Source organism: Eptesicus fuscus, chromosome 15 (assembly GCF_027574615.1).
Source record: "Eptesicus fuscus isolate TK198812 chromosome 15, DD_ASM_mEF_20220401, whole genome shotgun sequence".
NCBI classification, from domain to species: Eukaryota; Metazoa; Chordata; class Mammalia; order Chiroptera; family Vespertilionidae; genus Eptesicus; species Eptesicus fuscus.
The window spans coordinates 3,190,983-3,218,194 of record NC_072487.1 but is presented as its reverse complement, the minus strand read 5'-3'; the positions used below and the strand labels follow the sequence as shown (position 1 = coordinate 3,218,194).

Below are 27,212 nucleotides of genomic sequence, written 5' to 3'. Positions count from 1 at the left end.
ATGTACATGCGTGTAGACACATTCACATACATGCACAGAGAAAAGGCCTAGAGGTGCTCTAATGCTGCTGGTGGCTACCTCTGGATGGTATAATTTTAGGTCATTCAGATTTTGCTCTTTATACTTCCCCAGAGTTTCTAAATTCACTGTAAAAAACAATGCCTTTATAATAAAAATAAAATGCGATAGAGGAAAAAGAAATGTGCCGACTCGGAAGGAAATTCTGAACGCAACCAAGTACTATACGTGGCCCTGGCCGTCGCCGAGGACGGGCCGTCGCCGAGGACGGGCCGCCAGGGGCAGGTGCTCTGTGTGCTGGATCCTCATTGTTTGACTCCGTCTCTATAGCTGTGTGTGGTTTTGTTCTCTGCCCACAGGTAGCTCTCTCCACACACGCACGTCGTGCACAGGTGGACCGCATGTACTTGCTGCCTCTGCACACGCACATGCTCACACCTGACCCCACAGAGGTCCCGTACCGCACGGCGCCTCCCACCCCACGCTCCGGCCACTCCCCGGCTGCCAGGCATCGTGGGGTTGTAACTTCAGCAACTGATTCTCGTGAGGTGCTATGATCAAGAATGCGAGACTTTTCTGTGGTGGACACTGGAGTCAGTTCCAAAGGCCCGTCTCCTTCCTCACCCCCAGCACTGCCTGCTGATAGGATGGGTGCAGCAGCTTCTGGAGGGCTCCGAGGACCAGCGCTGGGCGAGGCAGTGGTGGCTGAGCTGACTCAGCAGCCCAGCCACATGGGCGAGGCGCTCTTTCAGGAGCCAACTCCCCACAGCCCCCCACTCCTGGGTGTGAACAGCGCGGGAGCCCCCTAAGCATCGCTGAACAGTCTTTAAATGTGTGGTAAACGCAGCAAAACATCAACATGTTAAAGAAGTACTTACGTTCCATTTATTCTTTACAAAAAACTATCCAACTCATTCTGAATGCAGAGGAAATCAGAGAGAGAGGGAGAGTGAAAGTTAGAACGGTCAGCAGGCCCCACCCTGTGACACCAGTGGGGACCCGGGCAGCCCAAACCAGTCGCCACGGGGCCGCTCCTGAGGCTCAGCAGGCGGGCGGCCCGGCTGCCCGAGCTGGCCGCGGGGGTGGAGCTGGCAGCCTCCGGTCCTAGCCTCCCTCAGGGCCAGGGCCTTCCTGCCCGTCTCCCCCCACCCCATTGTCCGAGGAGAGCAGTGGGGCAGAGCTGATTCTTTCTCACAAAACCAGAGCCTGGGAGCCATGGCCTCTCCCCGAGGAGGGGGCACCATCCTGGAGGTGGGGGCCCGAGAGCCCGAATGGAGGGGATGTGCTGGGCCATTGCCCAGGGGCGCCCAGGCAGCAAGTCCTCAGGGGCCCGTGCACGTGGTCCACTCTGACCCCCAGGCCAGTAGCCAGCGAGCTCGCCACCTCCCATTCCCGTGCCCAGGGTCCTGCCAGCACCCCCTGGGGGGCCACTCAGAGCACCAGGGCTGCGTGCACCCAGGACCCCCATGCCGGCCCCCCATGCACTCCCTGCAGGCCCCGGAGCCGCAGAGGCACAGAGGTCGGGCGGCCCCAGCGGGAAGGGAAGGTGCTCTCCGGGTCTCCAGCACCCCGGCTGCATCGCTCTCCTCCTCAGAGTGTCTCGCGCCCGTCACAAAGCTGCCTGGGACCAGCTGAGAGCAAACCCAGGTCCGAGCTCCTGGGGCCCGAGCCGAGCTGTGAGGGGTGCGGCAGGCGCCTGCACGGCCCCCAGCTCCATGGGGAGCCTTCTGTGGGTGACGCTGCTGAGGCAGGAGGCCTCCAGGGACCCAGGGTCAGCCCGCTCTGTCGTTAACAATGTGGATCATCACTCCACAGAGACGAGAGAGCTTCTGGGAGAACCACCCCAACAGGCACGCTCAGCACCGAGGCCAACATGGTGATGGGACACCCCACCCCACCCAGCCAGCATGGTGATGGGACACCCCCACCCGACCAAGCCAGCAAGGTGATGGGACACCCCACCTCACCCAGGCCAGCAAGGTGATGGGACACCCCACCCTACCCAGCCAGCATGGTGATGGGACACCCCACCCCACCTAGCCAGCATGGTGATGGGACACCCCCACCCGACCAAGCCAGCAAGGTGATGGGACACCCCACCTCACCCAGGCCAGCAAGGTGATGGGACGCACCTACCAAGGCCAACAAGGTGATGGGATGCCCCCCAACCCACCCAGGCCAGCAAGGTGATGGGACACCCCCACCCCACCCAGGCCAGCAAGGTGATGGGACACCCCACCCAGGCCAGCAAGGTGATGGGATGCACCCACCAAGGCCAACAAGGTTATGGGATGCCCCCCAACCCACCCAGGCCAGCAAGGTGATGGGACGCCCCCGACCCTGTGGCGGGCTGACCCTCCAACTCATGAGTCAACTACCCTCACAGCTCAGCCTTGGCCTTCCAGGAGCCCCAACACACACACACACACACACACACACACACACACACACCACCTCCACTTAAGAGCTTGGGGACCAGGATCCTCACGAGACCCAGGCCTCCTGCTGCCCCTCTGACCACGTGGCTTAAAGGGCTCCGATGCTAACACTGTAGTTAATATATAAAGGGCCTCCACACCTGCATATAAAATGCTAAAGTGTGTGTGATGTGTGTATGTGATGTACACAGTGTGTGTAGCATATGTGGTGTATGTATGCGTGTGACACGTATGTGGCGTGTATGCATGTATATGACATGCATATGTGTATGTGGGATGTGTCAACACATGTGCTGTGTGCAGTGTGATATACGAAGTGTGTGTGTGATATGTGCAGTGTGTTGTATATTTGTGTGGCATATGTGTAAGTGTATGGTGCATGTTTGTGGTATATGTGTGATGTGTGCAGTATGTGTGGCATGTGCAGTGTTTATGGCATGTGTGTGATGTGTGGGTTGTGTGCAATATGTGTGGTGTGTATATGTGTGGAATATGCGTATGAGATGTGTACAGTGTTTACGGCGCATGCGTGTGTGGTGTGTGCAGTGTGTGTGGCATGTATGTGTGTGGGGTGTGTGATGTGTGCAGTATGTGTGGCATGTGCAGTGTTTATGGCATGTGTGTGATGTGTGCAGTATGTGTGGTGTGATGTGTGCAGAGTGGTGTGTGTGTGTGTGTGTGTGTGTGTGTGTGTGAGAGATGTGCGGTTTGACCCTGAATAGAACCTAAACAGCACCCCCTCTGGATGGACAGGACACTGCAGCTCCCTGGGAAGGCAGTCCCCCCAGGATGCCCCGCCTCAGGTGTGGCCGCGGTAAAACAAGGGGCGGTCCCAGGTGGGGCAAGCGCCTCTGAGCGAACGGTGACCGCACAGCTGGAGCCCGGGGAGGGTGCTGCTCCCGCCTCCCAGGTCACGGTGCCCAGGTGCCGACCCTCCCGGCTCCTCCCTGCTCTGTGCAGCACAGCGTCCCCCCAGGTCCTGCCCTGGAGGCGCTGGCAGGGCTGGGAGCGGCTCCCGGAGCCCCTCAGCAGCCTCGAGCAGTGCAGGACCACGTGGGAGGCGAGGCCTGCGCTGAGTGACCCCTCACTCCTCCGCACTCGCTGTTCGGGGATCCCTCCCTCCCTCGGCCCCCAGCCCTTCCATAAGCTTTGCAACTGACGTCCCTGCACTAAACACCCACGTCTGAAACACCCAGAGTGCTTCTGCTCTAAGCCAGTCCCGCAATCTGCTCTCCCAGGCCCACTCCTCTCCTCGCCCCAGAGGCCGTGTGCACGACCACGCGTGCGCACACCGGCGAACAGGTAACACCGAGGACTCGCCCGTGCAAGTGCCTGGCTCCCAAGCTCACCTGTGTCCATCCGCCCCAGGTCACGGGAACCAGCACCGTCTTCCCCTTCCCCACTGCCTGTGGGGATGGGCCCGCGGGCTGGAGCGGCTCCTGGTGCTGCCTCAAGGGAACCACTGCGGGAGCGGCCGGGGGGCGGACCCGGGCCATGAGGACCCACCCCTGTGGTCTGGCTCCACTACCTCCATTCTCAGGCAACCTCCCCGCCCAGCACCGGGGCGCGCAGACCGCCAGTGGCCACAGGGCTGGTCCGGAGCAGAGGGAGGGCGAGCCAGGCTGGGGTGCCGACCCAGCGGGACGCAGGCAGCAGCCTGACATTCTTAGCGGCTCGGTGTTTATTTAAAATCTCAAAACTGAACGGCTGGCCGGTGTGGCTCAGTGGATTGAGAGTCAACCCAAGCACCAAGAAGGCACGGCTCGATTCCCGATCAGGGCACATGCTCGGGTTGTGGGCTCGATCCCAGCTAGGGGGCGTGGAGGCAGCCGACTGATGTTCCTCTCACATCGATGTTTCTCTCTCCCTTTCTCTCTCTATAAAATCAATAAAAACATATTTTTAAAAAATCTAAAAACTAAACAAACCAGGCTGTTTCATTCCTCCTCTCTCAGCAGAGGACGGACCCCCAGGCCTGTGACGTCTCTTCTCTTTGTGGCTATTTAGACCCGGGCTCCCAGGCACTGCCCGGAGCCTGGGACACGCTCCAAAGTGGGCGAGCGGCTGCCCACCCCAATGCCGCCCGTGAGCCTCCCAGTCCGCGGGCGCCCACTGGGCCCGGTCTTCCCACATGTAAACATCATCAAGCAAGTCGTGGACACAATTCCCACTCCAGAGGCCCTGAGGTTAATTCCTGAAATGCCCGCATGCCTCAGACCCACTGTTTTCAGACACAGACGTAACCCTACAGACCAGCGATTTCAGCCGAGGAGCCGCAAGTTTTCCAGTGTGCATACCTGACTGGTCAGGGGCACCGACTGCTTTTCTCTGAGATTGTCAGGTAGGAAATGACAACCATCCGGTGTGAATGAATCAAAATTACACCTATTTCTTTCGTCACAGTGGAAAAAAGTACTTTTGTAGTGCCACAGAACTTGTCATTAGTTCATACGTGCACGAGATGAAGAAGGTTGACCATCGCTGCCACAGACCAGTGACTGGCCAGCCGTGTGGCCAGAGGCCGGTGTTGGTAAACGCCGTTTGGTGGATGCACAGCCACCCCCACCCCCGGGCAGCTCACGGCCATCGGGGCAGAGCTGAGCAGGTGTGGCAGGAACCCTGCTGCGGAGCCTCGAACAGCTAACACGCAGTCTCTGCGGAAAAGCCGGCTGTCCCGGCTGTCCAGAGGCACAGCTACAGGCTGACCATGCGGCTCACTGGGGCTGCGGGGAGATGCAGCCGAGGCCCCTGCCCCCCACCCCACCTCGGCAGGCGCCCCGCTCACCTGTGGCCTGGCAGAAGAGGTGGAAGGTCCCCAGGGCAGGCACGTGCTGGGCCTGGTCGCTGAGGAAGGGCGGCAGCAAGGTGACCCGCAGGCGGCTGTCAGGCCCAGAGCCCGAGGCCAGCCAGGGGCTTCGGGGAGAGGAAGATGAGTCGGGGCCCAGACAGGACAGGGAGGACCCCGGAGGAGGGGAGGGCATAGGAGACGAGGCTGCGAGACAGAGGACAGAAAAGAGAGGGCACTGAGGCAGGAGTCGTCACGAGCAACGCCGCATGCAGAGACGGGCAACACGGTTAGAAAAGACGGGCCCACACGGTCCTGCCTGCCAGGCTGTTCCAAGAGGGGCCAGGAGACCCCACACCTGCACCCCCCACGGCCTCAGCAAATCACGTGCCCACATCAGGATATAAGCTTTTCATTTATTCGGTTACTTTTCAAATGTATACAATTCAAAGTAGAAAAATAAAAACAAAGTAAATCTTATAAAACACAAATGTTTACACCAACACAGTGGAACCCTATCACGCTGCCCGCACGGGACCAACATCCAGGTTACTGCTCTTTGCCACGGAAACGCCTCCTCTTGTGGGCGTGTGGACAGCGGAGGTGGACTGCGAGGTCCGTGCTGTTAAACCGCCCCGCCCGCCCGCCCCACCTTACAGACGCGGCGGCCACCTTGGTCCGTGGGCACGCCCGCCCTCCCTGCTCTCTCTCTCCAGCTGTGGACGCTCAGGTCGGCCAAGTGGGAAGGCTGGTGCATAAGAGGTGTGGAATGGAAGCCAAAAGAAACAGATGTCCGGGTGACCGGACTCCACGGGACAGGAGGCTGCGGCCAGCGGCCATGGGCAACGGATCGTGAAACACTCGTCCCTGTGCTCCGGGCCAGCCCGGCTCTCCCAGGGGCCACCGTCCTCGCTCAAAACCCTGCCGGTGGTCACGGGCAGTCCCCCACGCCTGCTCCTCTTCAAGACTTAAAACGAGAAAAATGGTACAGAAAGAAATCTTCGCTGAAAAGGACGCCTCCCTTGAGGAATAAAATGTTTAAGAAGTCAGTGTGCTCAAGAGGCGGCCTTGTCTGCATTTCTAAAAGCAGAGAGAACGCATTTAGCAAAAGTAAGTTTATCCCTGAGAATCTCCAGCAACGGAAGCCATGTCCTATCCTAACATACAACACAACCCAGAAGATGCGCATCTTCTAAATATTAAGACGTCTGCTTTAGTGACTTAAAAAATAAGTGACCTAACACTTCAACTCAAAGCAAAATCCTAAAAACAATTACGTGGAAGAAGAGCTTCGTGCCAACCTGGACAACAGGCGACCCGTGACCCATCTGATCAACCACACGTCCTTTCCACCCGGGAGTGAGGTGGCCTCTCGGGCTGCTCTCTGAGGTGGCGCTCTGGGCGGCCGCCCGGCCACCGCCCCGCCCGCGGGCACGTCTCCGGCTCCCACCGACCGACGAGGAGGCCCAGCTGGGACGCTCGCCGTTTTCCGAAAGGACAAAGAGAAACCAAGTCACGAGTTCACCCCAAGAGAAAAGACACAAGACTGAGGTTTGCGGAGGACGGGCTCCCAGCGGCACGGGACGAGGTGACGGCACCGGAACACAGGGCCCTCCGCGGCCGGCCTCAGTCCCCGTCCGCATCCGAGTCGGCGAACTTCAGCTCGCACTTGACGTCGAACGGCTTGTCCCTGCCCGGGAGCTCATCGATCCTCTGCGAGTCCTCCCTGTCGGTGGGCGCCCTGCTGGCCGTGGTGTCCTGCTCCGTCTCGTAGCCGGTGTCGGGGGCCGGCCTGGGCTGCCCCCCGTTCTGCTGGGAGAAGCTGCCCGGCTCCACCAGCGTCTCCTTCACGCTCTGCTCGCCGTCGGCGAAGTCCGAGGCGGGCTGCTTCTTCCCCAGCAGCAGGGAGGAGCGGACCTGGAGGCACCGGCCGGGCAGGAAGCCCTTGTAGCAGTTGTAGGAAAGGAGGCAGAGGCAGAGGACGAAGAAGAGGAGGAAGAGGGACAAGAGCAGGCGGTCGTTGCTGGACTTGAGGTACAGGGTCTTCTCCGACTGGACCTGGGGGACGGTGTGGATGACGAGCTCTGGCTCACAGGGTGTGCTGGCGGGCGCCGGGCCGGGAGGCGTGGTGAGCCGCCCCGCCGGGGTCTGGGGAGAGGAGCCTCGGACGGACCCCACTGACACGTCGGGGGGGATCCCAGCACCCTCTGTGCGGGTGGCCGGCGAGGAGAAGGCCCCTGGGGCCCGGGGGACCGTCCTGACCTCCAGCACGTGCTTGGCCACCACCTGCGAGACCGTCTTGTTCCTGACCCTCTCCTCCGACAGGCACTGGTACACCCCGCTGTCCCCTGCCGACAGGTTGAAGATGAGCAGGGTCCCGCCCACCAGGCTGTACTTGGGGCCCTCGGCCCTGAGCACGCCGCTCTGGAACCTCCACACCACCCGCGCCAGGTTGGACTTCGGGGAGCATCTGAGCTCTGCGGTGCCGCCATGCTTGAAAAAATGCTGCCGGAAACTCCCCTTACTTTCATCTGGAACATCAAAATAAACGTGCACAGCGTCAACAGCCTGCTCCCCCGCAACTGCTGTTACAGACAGCCAACACGCACGAGAGGACACAGGAGTTCCACCCACAGGAGCGACACGGACTCTTCCAGAACCACGAAGGAGATGAAGACATGCATGAGCAGAAAGCGAGGATGAGCCCTCGGTGGCAGCGCGGGGGCAGAGCCAGAGGCACCGCTGGCAGCAGAAACCCCGTCTCACGCCCTGGCTCCTGGGAGAGAACGCACCCGGGGGGAGGCTGGGCGCGGCCAGGCGCGTTCTGACAGCCACGCTCGAGTCAGACACGACGCGCTTTTGCTAGCGGCTACCGCACCCCGCAGCCTGGCACGCCCTCCTCCTTGACCTGCCTTCCCGTCCACAGCCTGGCCCCGCAGCAGTGGGGTTGCCCACGGGAACGCCACCCGCCTGGACGTGACGGCTGGAGGACCAATCCTTCCCGCGTGCAGAGGGGCGGGCTGTGCTCCAGGAGCCAGAGCCGAGGAGAGAGCACCTCCAGAGTGGGCGCCACGCGGGACGGTGCCTCCGGGACACACACACTCTGGGGGCCGCGCCCACCCTCCCCGCAACAAGAGGTCCAGAGAAGGCCACCAGGTCTGCCAGACACGGGCCCTCCGCTCCGGCAGAAAAAGGAAAATGCGCAAATGCCACAGCCCCAAAGCACCGTGAGATGGTCACGAGAAGGCCATTCCTCAAGGGAGCAGAGAGAACGAGCAACTTACCGGGGCAAGCGGACACCTCCCCGCTCATGTCCTGGATCAGAGCCCTGCAAGACAAGGGCGGAGTGGGCGCGGGCTCCCGCGGGAAGGCGGCGGAGCACCTGCATGCGCCCCCCACGCCAGTACCTGCCGGGGCTCTCGGCCTGGTGCAGGCCCACGCAGGCCGCCGTGGCTGGGCTCCAGGCGCAGTAGGGGTCCCGGGCCAACACGCAGTCCTCACAGGTGCCGTGCTTCCCACAGAAGGCCACGGGGGCCTGGACCACGCCCGAGTTGGAACCGGCATAGATGAACCTTCTGCCCTGTGGGTGTAAACTGATGAGAACGGGTGGGCCCGGAGCCAGCGTCCTGGCGGGGGCCCAGGCATCTTCTCCAGCCTCAGGGAGCCCCGATGCAGTGCTTCCTGGGGAGGAGGAGCCCCCGCGCTCAGCACTGAGGCGGGTCCCACTCCAGGTGAACCTGCGTGCAGGTGTGACAGCGCGAGCAAGCGCCCGGTTCGAGCAGAACCTGCCAACGCAGAGAGCACGGGCCTCGGCCCGGACCCTCCCTCGTGCCAGGCACCACTGTCACCCCGACCACCGGCAGAGCGCATCTCTCGCCCAGTCAGCCCCTCCGGGAGGGAGAGCCCAGCCGGCCACGCCAGGCCTCACTACAGGCCCGAGGCCACGGGGCACGACCTCAGAACCCGATGTGGGCACCGGAGCGCGGAGCCGTGTCTGAATCCTGCATGGCCCGGAATCGGAGGGCAGACAGAGGTCAAGGAGAGTGAACACAACGCCAGGAAGCGGAACAGGAGTCCGAGGCAGCCGCCTCACACGCTGCACTGACGCGGGAGGGCCGCGCAGACGGGAACCTGACTGCCGCGCTCTGAAGCAGGCTCGGCAGGCCCCTCGTTGGTGTGGGAGTGCCACCCTCTGACCCTCCTCCAGGGCCCGGGCTGGCAGACCGCTGGCACAGGCCACGGCCAGCTGATGCTTCGCCGAGCTTGGCTGGAACGAGGCCCCACGCAGGCCCCCAGCAGACCCAGGGCGCGCACCCCGGTGCTGGCGCTCACCCGCCTCTGCCCGGGAGCCTCCGTGTCGCCCGACGCCTGGTCAACATCAGAAGGCTCCACATCTACACAGATGCGACATGCAGCCGCCGCTCTGAGGGACCAGGTCTGAATGAACTCAGGTCCCTGGCGTGGCCCGACCTCCGGCCTGCGAGGCATCAGAGGCCACGAACCCTGCGTGGCAGGCACCGCCGAGACAAAGGGCAGGGCCCTCTGCACGCAGCCGCACAGGGAAAGCAGGCCCCGCGGCCGTGCACGTCCGTAGACACCTGGGCATCGAGGCCACGGGCCGCCTCAGTCTGAAGGAGTGAGGGTGTCCAGGCCACGGTGCTGGCGCCAGGGTCCAGGGAACCACCTGCTTGCACAGTGAGCACATTCCTGGGGCGCAAGGCCAAGGGCCACTTCTAAAGCCCGCAGCACCCAGGAGGACCCGCGCGAAAGCGTGTGCTCGCACACACAGCACTGGGGCCTGGGCTGCCGGGAGCCCCCGACACCGGGGACCCTGGGGCCCAAAATGACGTCACGGGCAGGGGGGCACCCACCGTCTGGCGCTCAATGAGCGCCGGCCAGCAGAGCCCTCCAGGTGAGGCAGTGTGCCTGGGGAGGGGCCTGCGGGACTCCCCGCACTAGCCCCTCTTTCTTGAGTTTAAAATGATTTCAAAATAAGACATTTTTAAAGTAAAGGAAAAACACCCCGACGACGGCTGCCCAGCGTCTGTGAGGTTCGCTGAGAGACCGGTCCTCTCCTCCAGCCTCATCGGCCGCCCCTCTGGGGACTGTGCCTCACCCACAGCACTGGGCTCACATGCCCCGGGCCACGCACCCCGGGGTGGGGTAGGGCGGATGCGGGCCGAGCGGAGAGGCTGTTTAGGTGCTCTCTCTCCTTTGCCAGGCAGCCGTCTCCCCACCGAGGGTCCTCGTGGACACGAGACGCCGCCGGCTCTGGGAGCTCACAGGCGTCTTCCCCAAAGCACTGGGAGCAGGAGCCCAGCAGGCGTCTGTCCTCCGTCAGAGCACCGTGGTCACGGCGGCCCAGGGTGGGGCAACCCACGTGCCCGTCAACGGGAATGGTCCCTCCGCACAGTGAGGTATGACTCAGCCTTAAAAAGGAAGGCTGACGGTGCAGCATGAATGAGCCGGGGCATTCTGCTAACCAGTCCCCACAGGACAAATGGGTGACTCCCGATGCAGGTTCCCAGGAGAGCCACGCTCACGGTGGGCAGCAGATGGTGGGTGCCAGGGCCCAGGGGGGTGGGTACTGCGAGTTGGGATTTAGTGGAGACGGAGGCTCAGATTTGCAAGATGAACGAGTTCTGGAGATGGATGGTGACGGCGGCATGACAGCGTGAGTGCGCGCGATACCACTGAAGTGCACACGAAACGTGAAAGTGGTAAGTTTTATGTGGTGTGTGTTTGTCACAATGAACAGGCAGCTGCCCTGCCGTCGGGGGAGCGGAGGGCTGTGCGGTCCTGCGTGCTCCCGCAGCCTGCGAGCCGCTCACCCGCTTTCTGCAGCAGGCCAGGCGCGATCGGTGCTGAAGACCTGGTTGGCGGGGAGCACGGGGGCTCTTTTCAGCCCTGAACACCCGCTTCCTGCCGCCCCACGGCACTGCTGGCACCCACCACCCTGAGCCCACCAGCCCGCCGAGAGGCAAGGAGGCCACGGCGTGCCGGAAGTCACACCTGTTTTAGGCAACAGACCATACCCAGATGCAGAAGGCTCTTGTGGGGTCAGGCAAACTGCCCCCCGGGTGCCAGGCTTCCTGCATGGCCAACCCCCTCCAGGCGTGGCCACGTGACCAAGTCCTGGCCGAAGGCAGGTGAGCACAGGACGGACCTGTAACCACCCATACCTGCCCCGCCCCTTCTCCCAGCTACGGACCAGCATCCCAGCGCCCGAAGCCTTGGTTTTATGCCGCAGGCCCGCCCAGGCCCCCGAACGACACTGAGGAGCAGAGCAGAGCCAGTTCTCACCGCACGTGTGCGCTGGGTGACTGACAGACGCTCACCAACGTGGAGGGCCCCAGGGTGCCGGCCCCGCCCCTGAGCAACATGTGCTGCCAGGACGGCTTCTGGGTCTCCTCTCAACAAGGCCAGCGGCCCACTGTTTGGAGCCGAGGGGGGAGTGGGTGCAGTGGGCCTGGCCCACGAGCTGGCTGGAGACTCCCGCCAGGTGCCAGGCAGGGCTGTGATGTTCCCCCCACCCCTGCCTGGACAGGGAGGGCTGCTGGGGTGCACTCACACCAAAGTGCTGGCCACAGAGCAGGGTAGGAGACGGCGAGGCTCCGAGACAGGCTGCGAGCGAAGGGTGTGCCTGCAGCCAAGGGGAAGAGGACACACGGCCCACCTCCAATTTCCAGCATTAACCCTGGCACTGCCAAGGCCCCGGGGCCCATCAGCCCGGGGTCAGAGCGTGGGGATACCCACAAGAAGTGAGGTCCTCGGCCACAGTCACAGAGTGGGGCTAGGCTAGGCTGCTCCTACATACGGTCTGCTGTCCCCCTGTGCACATGAGGGAACTGAGGCAGGACGGGCCTGCTCAGGCTCACAGTCAGGCGCTACGGGGCTGGGGCTTGGACCGGGCGACCTGGTGCTCGGCCTGCACTGTGCTGCCCACAGCTCCCCTCCAGCCATGAAATGGGCACACCTGCCGGCCACTGCGGGGGACAACCCGGGGGACCGCCTGCGGCCCACAGCAAGTCCAGCCCCTGCTGTTTCTGTTCAGCCCAACTGCTAATAATTGGCTTTGCATTTATAACTGGTTGAAGAAAACTCAAAGGAAGACTTGTGACGTGAAATGGAAATGTCATGACCTGCAAGCTCAGCGCCCATTACCGAGCTTTGCAGGAGCACAAGCAGGCTCGCGGATGGGCCACACGCCTGTGCCACGGCAGGACGGAGCCGCGTGGCCCTCAGAGCCTCACAGGCTTGACCCTTTCCAGGAGAGGCCGCTGACCTGGCGCAGGAGTCCGTGCCGTCGGGGGGCGGGGAGCGGTGCCGGAGGGAGGCCCTCTGTGCTGATGAGGAAGCGCAGAGGCAGGTACTGGGGGTCTCTCCCGCGCCACGCTCGGGCACGGAAGTGTTTTTGTTGCAGGCCAGCACGCACCGCACACACATCATGTGGTGCCCAACAACCCAGCGAGGTTCTGCCAACTTTCAGGAGAAAGTTAATCTCCCCAGACTGCCCTCTCTCTATCCCGACCCCACGGAGCAAAAGACTCTGTGAGAGCACAAAGGTGGCTCCTCTGGGCGAGATGGACAAAGGGCCTCTGGCCCAGCCCAGTGACCCCAAGACACGAGGTCACCGCCCCCCCAGCCCAGGGACTGCTGAGACACAAGGCCACCCCCCAGACCAGGGACCACGGATATGTGAGGCCACCCACCAGCCCAGGGACCCCAAGACGTGAGGCCACCCCCCAGCCCAGTGACAGTGAGCCTACCACCTCAGCCCAGTGACCACTGAGACACAAGGCCACCCCCCAGACCAGGGACCACAGATATGTGAGGCCACCCACCAGCCCAGGGACCCCGAGACGCGAGGCCGCCCCCACCACGCAGTCCCGTCACCTTCTGGGAGGACAGCAGCAGGGTCTGAACTGGCTCCAGGTCCTGGAAGAGCTGCGTCTCCTCGATGATGTGGACGTCGCTCTCCAGGCTGATGGCCTTGTGCAGGGCGCCCCGGTCTGCAAGGTCAGAGCCCGGTCAGTGACCCCGGAAGGGGGACGTGCTGCCAGAGCTGCCAACGCCCCCCTCTGCCTCTCCACTCCTGCCCTCAGCCGAGGACGGCGCTTTTGCATTAGAAACGGAAAAGGAAAAGCCATGGCAAAATGAACCACAGGAACCAAGTGGCATCGCTTCGTCCCGGCGTTTTATGAAGAATAAACTAAGGGCTCACTGTTGACACCGGCACCCTCACCAGCACGGCCAACACGGTGCCATCCGTCCAACCTGCAGCGGTTTCCGGGCCCCCAGTCCTCTGGGGCGCCATCCTGCACGGTGGCCCGGGGGAGGGCGGGCCCTTCCTGCTGCTCAGAGGCACGACTGGGAAGCACCCAGGCCGGCCCAGCTCCTGCCAGCTGCCGCGCCTGCCACTGCGCCCAGTCCGACACCCGTTTCCTAATCCCCGGGCCTCCGGGGAGCAGTGCCCCCTGCAGGTCAGGGCAGGCGGGAGGAGGTGCTGCCCACTCTCAGCCGGTGCCCTTGGCGCCAGCCCAGACTTACTTACCAGACCTGAATTTCCAGGGCTGGGCCAGGACCTGTTTCTCACCAGGGCCCAGGGGGTCTGAGGTCACGGACATGAAGCCACGGGTGAGACTTCTCAGAGGTGCACACTGCCCCGGGCACCTGGGAGGTGCGGGCTCCACTGGGCAAGGGCAGCGGGACTTACCAGGTTGTGACCAAGGCCCGGGACCCACCTGTGCTGACGAACATGACGTCGTAGGCAGTCCCGTCCAGGGCCTGGGTCCTGTCCACCACGATCTGGGTGTAGTTCACACCGCTTTTGACCAGCCGGGGCCTGTTGCCTGTCGGGGTCACCGAGTCGTCCATCAGAGGGTGGTCTTTGACGAACTGCAGCGTCTTGTCGGGCAGACTGAGAGAGCTGGAGAAGTTGGCGGCCCGCGCCTCGCGGTCGATGCACTGCAGGGAGCAGACCGGCCGTTACCAGTGACACACGGACGTCGCGCTCCGCACAAGGCCGGGCCCGGGAGGCGCAAAACCAGGGACTCCACAGTGGATTTCTTGAAAACGGGGAACCAAGACGGCCCTTCCCTGGATCTGAAGACAGTTGTGGCATGTACAAGTGCAACTGTCCTTTTACCCACAAGATATAATTACGTTTCATGATACATAACCAGTGAGGCAATTTTTATCTATTTATCAATGAAAAGAAGGGCTCAGATTTTGAGGTTAAAAAATAAACACTTCTTCTGTGACAGCTCTCCCATCAGAAGAGAAGACCGGTGAGAGAAGTGGAAAAACGGTCCATTTCCAACCAGCACGAAGGCGCAGGAGTGTCCTGGCCCCCGCCCTGCACAGCAAGACCTGGGGCCCCAAGAGAACGTGTTTTACTGAATGAGGAGCCTGAGGACACAGCAGCTGGTGTCGGAGGAAAGGCAGTCCGCGGGGCCACACGCCCAGGCACAGGACGAACGGACACCCCCATGCTCGGGCACCCCCACGCCCGGGCACCCCCATGCCCGGGCACAGGACGAACGGACACCCCCACGCCCGGGCACCCACACGCCCAGGCACCCACACGCCCGGGCACCCTCACGCTGGGGCACAGGACAAACAGACACAACTGAATCCACCTAGAAACTGGTTTCTACACAAAATGCACCACTTTTAAGAGACAACGCGTGATTCATGTTAGTGAATGGAGAGTACAGCTCATCTCTTTGCCAAGAAATTGTGTATGTCTCTACAGGAAACAGAAAGTGAAACAGACCTAACTATATCATGCACAGCTAATGCCACAGAACAGCCCTGCAGCCGGAGGAGACTCCAAACAGCGGTCACACGCGTGCCGAGGACGGGACACAGGAGGAGGACAGAGTGCCCGTCGCCCTGCCCAGTCCCAGGGGGAGGCCTGCTCCCACGGAGACACACTCAAACTCCGCGAGGCCCGGCGGTGTGCGAGGCGCAGGCCCAGCACGGCTGGCCCCACACCAGGTGCCCACGGCCCGGCCCCTCACTCACCGCCCCGGGCCTGGGCGAGGGCACCGGCCCGCTGTAGCGCACCCACTTGGTGTGGGACTGCTCCACGGTGGCGCTCTGCATGTACTTCCCGCGGGAGAAGACCGCCTCGGCCGCGGACAGGTTGTAGGCGCACACGGCCGACAGCCCCACGTTGTTCCTGGGGAGGAAGGGCCATGTCATTGCCGGCAGGGGCGGCGGTGAAGCGCCCACCCCCTCACCCGCACTCACAACTGCGGGGTGAAGACCCCGTACAGCACGGGCTCCTTCAGGTCCGGGGCCCTCAGGACGAAGACGGCGCGCAGCACGTTGAAGAAGAGGCTGCCGTCCGGCCGGGAGCAGAGCAGCCTGGCCTTCAGGAAGGTCGTCCACTTCTTCTGTAAGGTCCGCAGGCCGCCCTGGTCGCCCTGAAACGCAGACGCGCATGGCAGACGGGCAGACGCCCCATGCGGGTGCCCAGCCGGCCGGGGCCCGTGGCGGTGCCTGAATGAAATGCAGCCCCGGCTGCAAGGGAAGCCTCTGCAGACACCCCGTGAGCCCAGCACCCTTCCCCGCAGCTCGGGTTGTGGGTTCCCCCAACCACAGAACCCCGCCCGCTGGGGAAAAGCCGCCGGGGCAGCCGGACGGTGCCGGAACCTGCCCACGCTTGGCGACAGTGGCCCCCTTGCATGGCCGCCCGCCCGTGACCTGCCCACGAGGGGCCTGGAGCCAGGAGCAGCCCACGCACTGGCGCCCCAGTCATCCTAGGCCAATGGGTGTAGGTCTGGTCTCCCCAAATGTTCCTCACGGGAGAGCAGGTCTGCACTCCCTCCCTACCCCCAAGTGTTCGCGCAAGTGCTTTGGACCTGCCAGGCTCTCCATGAACACGTCAGGGACCATGGGAAATCGCAGCTGCAGCGACCTGGCCCTGAGACTCAGACACGTGGGTGCAGAGGGAACGAAGCCGAAGCGTCCTCACCCGTCGTGGACGCAATAACCACGGGCCCTGCCCGTCTTTCCCCCGGAGGAAAGCCCCAGTTCCCGCAGCCTGCGGGTGCTCGCTCCTGCTACCGGGCGGGTCTGAGGACGGGGCGCCCAGGGCAGACCCTCTGAGGCCAGGGGGCCAGTCAGCGGCCACTCAGAGGAGCCAAGCTCCGATGCCCGAGCAGAGGGACCGCCCACCTGACCTCTGAGCACTGAGCGGGGAGTGTGGGGCCTGGGCGAGGTGCCGTGTGCACAGGTGGAACCAAGAGAAACGGGAGCGGCCTCACCTTGCACACCCGCGCGACCCTGGGGATCATCAACTTGGAGACAAACTCGTACTCCACAGACACCTCCGTGAAGAAGAAGTAGACCCTGTCGTCCCCGCCCTCGGCGCCTTCCGGGCTCGCTCGAATCACTTCGGCATGGACGAAGCTGGGCTCTGCAGGGAGAGACCGGTTATTCCCAACACTGAGGAGCCGGCCCCTGCACGCAGAAGGTCCCGGCATGTCCCTGCACACATGGAGGGACCTGCGTATGTCCCCGCACACACAGAAGGTCCCGGCATGTCCCCGCACACATGGAGGGACCCGGCATGTCCCCGCACACACAGAAGGTCCCGGCATGTCCCCGCACACATGGAGGGTCCCGGCATGTCCCCGCACACATGGAGGGACCTGGGTATGTCCCCGCACACACAGAAGGTCCCGGCATGTCCCTGCACACATGGAGGGTCCCGGCATGTCCCTGCACACATGGAGGGACCTGGGTATGTTCCCGCACACACAGAAGGTCCCGGCATGTCCCCGCACACACAGAAGGTGCCGGCATGTCCCCGCACACATGGAGGGACCCGGCATGTCCCCGCACACATGGAGGGACCTGGGTATGTTCCCGCACACATGGAGGGTCCCGGCATGTCCCTGCACACATGGAGGGACCTGGGTATGTTCCCGCACACATGGAGGGACCTGGGTATGTTCCCGCACACATGGAGGGACCTGGGTATGTCCCCGCACACATGGAGGGACCTAGGTATGTCCCCGCACACATGGAGGGACCTAGGTATGTCCCCGCACACATGGAGGGACCTGGGTATGTTCCCGCACACACAGAAGGTCCTGGGCACGTCCCTACACATATGAAGGGACTGCCCCTACAAGACACGGAGGGTGCATGTCTTGCCCAACCACACTCAGGGTCTGGAGTGATGAGGGTGCCCATCTCGCCCTCCTCAGCCTAGCGGTGCCCTGGATGTGGTTCTGATGCATACTCGCCTGACCCACCCCCAGAACTCGAGGCTGGGCCTTCCAACCGGCAGGCAGCCCGGGCCCAGGAGCCAGACCCCCGCCCCCACTTGTGGAGAGCCGTGAGCAGATGTGCATTTGCTGGTTAAACAGCTCGTGCCTCAGACACTCCTGCCCGCACAGAGGAGGAGCCGCCGTCTCTCAGACCGCCCGCCGCTACGAATCCAGCTGAGAGTCCAGGAGGCTTCAGGGCCCAGGCCTGCTGGCCGGCACCCACGAGAAAGGCCTCGTGAGTGGCCTCGAGCCATCTGCTCCATGAAGGTGACGTGGACACGTGCCGCCTGAGGTGACACGATCCCATCCCAGGCGATGTGACCGGCCTGAGCTCCCTCAGAGCCGCTCCGTGAAAGCCGCTGCATGTCCTGGGCGCGAGGAGGTGGCCTTACGCAGCCGTACAGTTGCTCCGTGGACGCCCATGGAAGCCCCGGAGGCTGGCTGTGCAGCCTGAGCAGGCCCAGAGCGCCCACCGCACCAGTGGTGAGAGCGTGGGGCCCACATGAGGCTGAGCCGGAAGAAGGTTCTAGAAATATAGCCCGTAGGGCAGTCCCGGCGAGGCGGCTGCCCGAGTGGACACACGCCTTGGGGGACCCGCTGCTTACCGTTGAGCCAAGGTATCGCGTACTCCGTTCTCAGAGGACTGTGGGAGGAGTTCCGGGAGATGATGGGCTCGCTGCCCAAAAAGTTGTATGACGTCCCAGAGTACAGCTCTCCGTCTTGGCCCAGGAGAGAGGAGAAGGGCGTCAGCACGGTGCGGGGGCGGGGAGCTCGGCACCTCACTTTCCTTCGCCCGGACACCTGCTTCCGTGCCTTCCCTGACATGGAGTCCTAGGCTCCTGGTCAAACTGCGCTTTATGAGTCAGGGACAGGAAAGAGCACAGGGACAGCGGGCGCACGTGGGCCAGGGCCTCCCTGCCTCCGTGCGAGACCCTCAGGGCTCAGCCACAACCCTCTCCTCCCGGGAGCGCGACTCCACGTGGCCACGTAGCCGAGGGTCTGCCAAACAGGCAAGAACAGCCTGGGGCAGGCCGCGCTGGCTGGCTCTCCTCTGAGCAATGAATTCAGGAGCCGAGCAGGGTCTCTGCAGAGGCGCCGGCGCCCTCTGGGGACGGGCTCTGGAAGGGACGCAGGGGACCCGAGAAGGGGAGGCGCCGTGTCCTGTCCTGTGCGTCTCAGCGTGCCAGCACAGCCCTGCCCGCGACAGGCACCGCCGACTTACCGACCATCACCGACGTGTAGCTCTGCGCCGGGTCGAAGGGACATCTTCCTTTGCCGTCTTCGTTTCTCCCCAGGAACTGAAAGGACGCCAGGTCCTGCAGGCGAATGGAAAGAAAGTGTCATCGGACGTCTGCACTGTCAGGCGAGGCAGCTCTGCTGCGGCACTGCTTTCCGAGGGAGCGCGCATGCGCAGCGGGACGCCGCCCGCTCCTGGCTCTGACACCCTCAGGAGCCAGTCAGGAGCCCTGCCCGCACCCTCCGTCACGATGGTCTGCAGACAGGGCTCCGGGCCGAGGGAGGCAGAGCCTGGGTTAGGACAGCCGGTGCCGAAGGCAGCCCTCGCTGCCGGAGCCCCGCTCTCGTTAACGCGGCCGGGGCCTGGCCTCACCAGGTGGTCACAGGCTGGCTGGAAGGCGTTGGTCCCACACACGTAAAGGGCAGTGGTGCCAAGCGGCTGGAGCACTCGGATGTAGTTGAGACATTCGGTCTACAAGGAAGAAGAACGCCCAGTTAACCGCCACCAGCGTCCACCGGACGCCCTCCACGTCCGCACTGGTGGCACCGTCCACGCCCGAGCTCGGAACCCGCAGCGGTGCCGACCCGGCTCCTCGACACGCAGCTCTGCCCGTGCACTGGCTGTGCCCTCTCACCCGGGCCACAGTGCCCATCTTCCCGCACCAGCCCCGCCCTGCCAGCTGCGGGAGAGCAGGCGTGGAGACCCCGCCCCGCCCCGGGCGAGCCTCCTCTGCCGCTGGACTGACCGAGGGCTTTTCCCTGCAGTGCCCACAGGCAGCTGTCAGGTGCCAGGAGGCGTCACTGCAGTCGCTAATTTGTACCCAGAAGAGATGGGCTGGCCACAGCAGCAGTGAAAGCTGACCCCACAGAAAAGCAGTTATGCCCACTGGACACAGACCATGCCCTGGTGCCAGGCCTGCGGGGGCACGCTGTGCAGGTCCCTCGGCCCTCCTCTCGGCGGGGCCCCACCCTCCCGCCCCAACCCATGAAACTGGAAACGGCGCTTGGGGTTGGGCTGTGTCCGGCCGCCCAGCCCAGGGGAGAGGCTGGACTTCGGAGGGCTGAGCTGGCGCCACATCAGAAAGGCCGCAGGGAAGCCAGGTGCCACTTAAGGACCCACTCGCTATTTTAGGTGCAATGTGCTTGGGCTGTATGTGCTCTCGTCTGAAGTTATGCCCACGGGGGAAGCTGTTTTGCGGTGACTGCCTTAGATCTGGTTGAAGTAATTCGTGCCTCCGGCAAGAGCGGGAGGGACCACTGCGCCCGCCGGCGGGCGGGCGGGCTCTGCTGTAATTTAGCTTGAAGACAACTCGGCGGAGCCTGCCCTGTTCCCTCGTTTCCTAAAGGAGCTTTAGACACAGCGACCTAGTGACAGCACGTAGCGTTTTGCTAAAAAGGTTTAGCAAAAAAATACTGGTCTTTCATTTAAAAAAGTTTTGTTTTGAAAATAGCCAACAACTGCTGAAATTTACCATAACCGGCTCGGCTGTCCTCACCAACTACCACAGAAGATGGGGCTCTGAGACCCCCAGACTGACACCTGCCCAGCTCCGGTGGGTGGGGTAACCCAGAGCGACCGACACGGAGCTTGGCCCGCGCTCCCCGCACGGCCAGCACACGGAGGTGCCAGCACCCCCTGGAGAGGGGCAGATTCCCGAGGGAGGAGAGGTGCCCCAAACCCAGGGATCCTATGGCAACCCTCCAGGCACCAGAAATCCCTTCCCAGAGCCCAAGTCTCAGGCCCCATGAGTAATTTCAATTCAGTTAAACTTTAAAAAGCACTCCTCAAATCCCACTCTGTTGGATTCTTTCTTTGAGGGACCCAGTTTGGAACAGAGGGGGCGGTGAGCCGTGGGAGACCTGACTCAAGGCCCAGGCTGCATTCCAGAGGCAGCAGTGTCCGGGTTGAAGCGGCCAGCATTCACCTGGGCTTCTGGAGCAAAAAAAATAAAAATGAAAAATTACCTGTTTTGACTTCCCCTTTTCTGCGCATTTGGCTTGTTTATCTTCCGAGACCTTCCAGTATGCCTGTGGGGGAATGGGAGTCACTCCAGTGCACAGCTCCGTCTGGAAGCAGACGCTTGCACAGAATGCAGTTGACGAAGCCGCACGGCAGGGCCGACGCCTCCGAGACGGAAATCCGAGACTGCACGCGAGGCCGAGAGCGGACGAGGCCGGGGGGGTTCTGACCGGGACCCTCGGCTCCCAGTCCGCGGGGCCTGGAGGGCCCGCCCAGGCCCGTTACTCACTGCAAGCAATAGCAGACACTACGCCACTGAAAGTGGGCGATTACACTTATCAACAGGTAGACTGGAGGTGCTTTCAAACGTCAAGGAGGGTTTCTTTTTTCCGTTTACAGCGACTTCTGAGTCCAAGGGAAGAAGCCCTGACGCTGCTTCCCTGTCCGCACAGCTCACAGGCAGGGCAGCTGCGTCTGCGCGGCTCCTGCCTCTCACAGCAGGCGGCCGGTGAGCAGCGGTCCCTGGCCCTCCAGATGGAGAGCCAGGACCGAGGGCTTCCACCCCGCCTCTCCTTTCCCAAGTTGCCCCATCTCCCCAAGTGCTATTCCAGGATTGATGCCAAATATATGTATTTTCTGCCAGAGAATCAAAGCCGGCCGTCCAGGTCAGGAAGCGCGGCGGGGGTCCCGTCCTGGGGGCGGGAGTTAATAACCATGTGTCCTCTGCACTAATGGCTTCCGGCGGGCCCGTGTTCTCAGAGAAATGGAGCCCGTCAGACACATGGAAGCAGGACCAAGTCCCATTTCCAACAGCAGCTTCCTTCAGAAATGAGGCTGCAGGTAACTTCATCATCATCTACGGCCGTGGTCGGCAAACTGCGGCTCGCGAGCCATGTGCGGCTCTTTGGCCCCTTGAGTGTGGCTCTTCCACAAAATACCACGGCCTGGGCGAGTCTATTTTGAAGAAGTGGTGTTAGAAGAAGTTTAAGTTTAAAAAATTTGGCTCTCAAAAGAAATTTCAATCGTTGTCCTGTTGATATCTGGCTCTGTTGACTAATGAGTTTGCCGACCACTGGTCTACGGGAATGCACGAAGGCGGGACGTGACCTCGCTCACGGGTGTGGCTTCCACTTTTTCCTCTTCTGCGGAGAGGAGGCCCGGAGGCCTCTCCCTCGCCCTGGGCCACGGCGATGCCACGCAGAGCAAGGCCAGCTCGGCCCCAGCACCGCGGGCCACACCTGCACCTCACTTGCGAAGGGCAGGGACCAGAAGCTCAGTTACGTGTCTAACAGAGACTGGTTCCATGCTAGACTGTGGAGATTGGGACAAAACAAAACAGAACATAAAGGGAGTGCCGTGTAGCAGGAAGGACACACACGGGACCTGGCCACCTTGTTTTCTGAGACTGAGAAACGGACCCCAACACTAAGGCCGCTCAGGCCAGAGAGGCTGCCCTGGTCAGAGAGGGGGCCGTCTGGGCCTCAAGTGAGGTCCCAAATGAATGCCGATGATCAAGGGGCTTCAAACACGTTTAAATCCACGAGTCCATGGTAACGCTAAAAAATCAATAAAAACTCACGGTCTCCCTTTAGATAGACGTGACTAGCTGGCGACAGGCATGTCCCCTTTATTTATTAATTTTTTTTTTTAGAGAAAGGGTAAGGGAGATGGCTAGAAAGATAGAAACATCGATGAGAGGAACATCACCGATCGGCTGCCTCCTACATGCACCCCTACTGGGGGTGGAGTTCCTGGGTTGACGCTCAACCTCGGAGCCACACCGGCCAGGCCGTTTCCCCTTTAAAGGCAATTCCTGGCTCACAAATGGAGAAGGAAAACTTTGGAAAGTCCCATTTCACAATCCTGGATGCACAGGTGCTCTGGCCTGCAGTAGTCGAGGCCGGGAGGAGCACCTGCCTCGGCGGCGGCCCCCAGGACTGCAGCTCTCCCAGCAAGGGGACCCAGGGCGGTCCGGGAAAGGGCCCGAGGAGAGTGCCGGGGCACGGTGGCCTGATCGCCACTGGACTCAAACTGAAGAGTCAAACGTCACTATGGGCGCGTCTGTGGAGCTGAATGGGGCTACGCGACAGCACTGATTTTTGGATGTGATCATGGTGTTTGGGTTATTTTGAAAAAAGGAGTCTTTCCTTTAGGAGATGCCCAGGGAGACACTTAGAAGATGAAGACTCTGTGTCTGGGTTTGGCTTCAAAGCCTCGTGGGGTGAGTGGGGATGTGGGGGAGGACGGGCCAGCCCTGCCCCCGGAGCCGGGGGGAGGTGGCGAGGAGGGGGGGTGGAGGGTCCGTCACGGCACTCCCTCTGCTCCTGTGCACCCTTAAGATGGTCCTTGATAAGACCTTCAGAAACCCCAGCTGAAAGAGGTGGTTCCCGGTGAGGATGTGGGGGCACCCGAGCTGGGGCTGTGTGGACACAGCAGGAAGGAAGCTTCCGGATGGCAGGGCCCGCGGCCCTCGGACAGGAGTCTGTGAGGCCCGCCAGGGGGCGAGCACGGCCAGGAAAGGGCCTGACGCCCGGGGAGGAGCCCGTGTGCCGATTGGAGGAAACACTGGAAGGGTCTGCAGCCCAGACCGCACGGGCAGGGCGCCCGGGCCATACCTCGTGCCGCTTCTGGGAGACGTTGAGTGCGTTCACAGCAAACACGGCTTCCCGGGCGCCCACGTACAGGGTGTCCTCGTCCTCGCTCAGCAGCAGGGCCGAGTAGTTGAAGATGCCCGGCTGGTGAAACTGCGCCAGCTGCACCTCTGGGGAGAGGGGGGCGCATCAGGCATTTCTGAGCCTGGACATACCTGAGCACCTGTCTCACTCAGGGTGGCCACACTGCCAGGGCGGCGTGGACCCACTGCCACGGAGGCCGGCCCGCCAGCCCGAGCTCGGGCACCTCTGGGTGGTGCAGACCCGCTGAGGCAGCCACCAAGTGCGTGGGACCCCGGAGAGGCCCCGAGCCACCGCGCTGAGCAGTGCGGGGTGTGGCTCCCTAAAGCCCACGGTTTGAGTTCCAAACGGTGCACCCAGCGTGTCTCAGGCAGCGTCACCTCCCAGGAGCACGACCTCGACGTGTGCGAATTCTCGGGAGAGTGACCCCACTGCAGCAAGGCCCTGGCACCATGACCTTGTGACCTCCCAGGAGACGACTGGCCAGGCACCTCAAGCTGCTGACCGTGGCAGCTCCCTCCCCCTCCTGCCGAACGCTTACCTCTGGGTGTTGAGTCACCCACAGATTAGGTGCAGACAGAATTTAACTATTTAGGATTTTCTTATTCAAGAAAAAACAGAAAGATCTACCTTTAATAAATCGACTTCAATGAATATATCCCTTAACCAAGCATTGTTCAGGGATAACCGGCACAAGCTGGTAACACGGGAGAACGGGCACTCGCGCTTGCGAGGCCTATCGGAGCAGAGGCTGTCTGGAGCAGGAGGAAGGCATGGCTGGCCACCAGGTGACACGGAGATGCCGGCACTGCTGCCTAGGGAGCGGCTTCCTACCCACCCAGCACCAATGCGAGTGCTCTCAACTTGGCTTTCTGTGTCCCCACGCTCTGCTTTCCCTCCAGAGCTAGGAGTTCACGCCTCCTGCTGTCTGAGAGCCCGTGTGGGGACCGAGGCACACGGATGAAGGCCCCCCGCACACCTGCTGCCCGGAGCTGTGCGGGCTCCCCTCGCTCGGCCAGTGCGCCTGGAAAGCTGGGGTCTCGGTCCCCAGACACAGCTCCCAAGAGGAAATGAATACAAAAGAAACTAATAAACAGCGAATGGGAACCACTGGCCAGAAGCTCAGCTGCACGCAGTTAGCATCCTCCAAACAGACACAGTGGCTGGTGCCCGGGCAGCGGGCACTGACTGTCAGCAGGCACGAGGCGGCTTCCTTCAGGGGCCTGACTTAGAGACCAGGTCAGCCGGCCCCTGCAAGCCCAGGAGTGTCTCCAGTTGCCGAAGCATCTCCCGCCGCGGCGTACAGGCCGCCTGCTCACATACAAGTGCAAGAGCGCAGAGCCAGCGGCCAGAGGTGTGCACATATGGGCACGCATGTGGGCACCACGAGCAGATGCCGTCAGCACCGGATGCACTTCTGTCCTCACCTCTGTGCTCCCAGGTGATCCTAGGTATGGGTGCAAATGCCACCGCTGCCCCAAACACCATGGCGAGGGCGGTGAGCGGCCCCCCAGCGCGGGCACACATCCTCCTGGGCAGGGGCCGCGGCAGGGCTTCAGCGGCAAATGCCTGTGGGCAGCGAGGCCGCTGCAAGTGTCCGGTGGGTCACTTAGAGCCCCGGGGCCCTGACCCGCAGCACTGCCTGGAGCTGAGGGGCACCGTGACCCCTGAGGACCCACATTTCTCAGCACGCTTGGGGGGTCAGGTGACTCGCGCCTCTGCAAACGCCACGGGCCTCCTGTTCTTGAACAGCGGGCTTCTTTCCGACCTTCCGGAGCAATCTGGAAGAGAACAAAAAGGAAGGGCTGCCAGTCAGGACGCGTGGCAATGGTGCCTGATTTCTATGCTCAGTATCTCCCACACCTCGCCAGTCAGGGGTCCGTCTGCGGGGTCGCAGGGAGCTCCGAGGGGGACAGACACCGCACCCCAGGTGCCCTGGAGCAAAGCCAAGTTGCAGGAGTCAGTGCTTCCCGCCCTGAGCTGCCAGGATCACAGGACAGACAGGGGTGCAGACTGGGACAGACGCCGCCTGGCTGCCCAGCTCATGCGACGGAAGGAACAGTTTCCGTTTCCTCGGAGACTCCGGCTCCCCAGGTCCTGTATGCTTGTCCAGAACGACAGCCCGCGTGGAAAGCGAGGGGGCAGCAGAGGCTGAAATGTGTGGGTGCACACACGGCCGCGTGTGACCTCGCCCTGCGGGGGTGGGGCCCCATCCCTCCAGCCTTGCAGCAGTGGTCCTGGGCTGCCTGTCACCGAGAAGCACCTCGCTGAAAGCACGGCCTGCGGGGCTGGGGTCCCCGGCCTCCTGGCACCCACACACCACCTGCCCCTGAGCTGTCTGCAAGGTTCCCTGCAGTGAGCCGCAGGCCAGCGGCTTCAGGCCAGCGAGAAGGCCGTCCGGTGGGGGTTTGCCCCAGGGCCCCCCAGGACCGCAGTGACACTCAGAGATGGACCCCCGACTTCTCAGGAAGGAGCTCCAACCACACAGCACCGAGCAGAGGCCGGCCCCTTGCCCAGCACAGCGGGAAGCACGATTAAGTTACAGCGGAACCCACCCTCACTTCCAGACACTCTGCCCCAGGAGGCTCCAGGGGCCCACCGTGCTCCCCTCCTCACTGAGCTCCCTCTTCCCCAAATGGTGGGGCAGCGCCCCCCCCCCCCCCCCCGCCCCAGCCGAGGCCCGGGAGTTGGCCGTCACCACCCCCTTCTCTTCCTCCCACCCCAAGCCAACACACTCCAGGTCTGTCAGTCCAACTGACATCCAGGCTCCTCTCCAGAACCTTCCCCTCACCCATCATCACCGCTAGGCTCCTGACTTGGGCACGCCTCAGCAACAACTGAGGGACAGCCAGCTTCCTCACTCACTCCCCCACGGAGGCCCCACACCTCCCATACACAGCACTGGTCCAGCCTTACCCCCCCCCCCCCCCCCCCCCCGCCACACACACACACCAGGCCAACCCAAACCTCCCAGAGGGTCTGGAAGAAGTTTTGGCTTCTGTTCACCCATTCAAGTCACCGCCTCCAGGAAGTCCTCCAGGGCCCTTCCCTCCTCCCACCCGGAAGTCACCTTTTGCGCTCCCCTTGCTCCCTCAGCGTCCTTGTCTGGCCCCCAAAGCCCAGCAGGCAGGGCTTACTAGGTCTTCTTTTCTTTTCTTTTCTTTTCTTTTCTTTTCTTTTCTTTTCTTTTCCTTTTCTTTTCTTTATTTTTACATGAGGACATGGGGCTCAGCTCTGCTTCATGAGGGAAGCACTCACGGGGACTTTCACTGCAGGTGCTTGCCACTGGGGAGCCTAAGGCACCACGCGGCCTCCTCTGCTCCCGCCTGCCTCACCCGGCCCCTCTGCACTTCCTCTTCCTGGCCTGGAGGCCCACCCGGCCAGGCCCCCCGCCACCCGCATCTTTCCCCATCCTGACCAACTGTTGGAACCGACGTCAGGGAGCACCCAGTTCCTCACTCTCTCCAGGGACTGGCACATGCGGGGTGGGGGGGCACCCCTTTCCCACAAAGGCATTACCGTCAGCTTTTCAAGTCCTGCAGTGTCGCCCAGCTCCTGGGGTCCGCCCCGGTAACGCGTGGCTGTGCACCAACACAACTACGCACCGACAGCGCCCGTCTGCACGCCACACCCACAGCCAGGGCTGACCGAACTCTAAGTGCAACACCCGATGCGCAGGAGGGAGAGGCTGGGAAGTGGCCCCAAGGGCGTGCTCTCTGCAGAGGGGCTCTCCCCAGGGGGAGGGACACTCGCCCTCGGCCCTGGCCTTGGGTGGGGACCTGCCGTCCTGCCCTCCGCAGGGGAGTGAGGCACCAG

General features: G+C 62.5%; 1 protein-coding gene across 1 annotated transcript in view; it reads right to left on the bottom strand.

The window, feature by feature from the left end:
* Positions 1-5,637: 5,637 nt before the first annotated feature.
* SEMA4D (semaphorin 4D) overlaps positions 5,638-27,212 on the bottom strand; it is an 84,873-nt gene continuing 63,298 nt past the window's right edge. Inside the window, exons 3-16 of the mRNA XM_054727225.1 lie at positions 24,824-25,177; positions 23,340-23,485; positions 20,730-20,792; positions 19,138-19,236; positions 18,751-18,844; positions 18,134-18,247; positions 16,518-16,669; positions 15,499-15,674; positions 15,271-15,427; positions 13,986-14,208; positions 13,138-13,253; positions 8,649-8,821; positions 8,526-8,569; positions 5,638-7,772 (exon numbers count right to left, since the gene is read on the bottom strand). Coding sequence (XP_054583200.1) covers positions 6,868-7,772; positions 8,526-8,569; positions 8,649-8,821; positions 13,138-13,253; positions 13,986-14,208; positions 15,271-15,427; positions 15,499-15,674; positions 16,518-16,669; positions 18,134-18,247; positions 18,751-18,844; positions 19,138-19,236; positions 20,730-20,792; positions 23,340-23,485; positions 24,824-24,923 — 2,562 coding nt within the window. The 5' untranslated portion in view covers positions 24,924-25,177 and the 3' untranslated portion in view covers positions 5,638-6,867. The remainder of the gene's footprint in view (positions 7,773-8,525; positions 8,570-8,648; positions 8,822-13,137; positions 13,254-13,985; positions 14,209-15,270; positions 15,428-15,498; positions 15,675-16,517; positions 16,670-18,133; positions 18,248-18,750; positions 18,845-19,137; positions 19,237-20,729; positions 20,793-23,339; positions 23,486-24,823; positions 25,178-27,212) is intronic.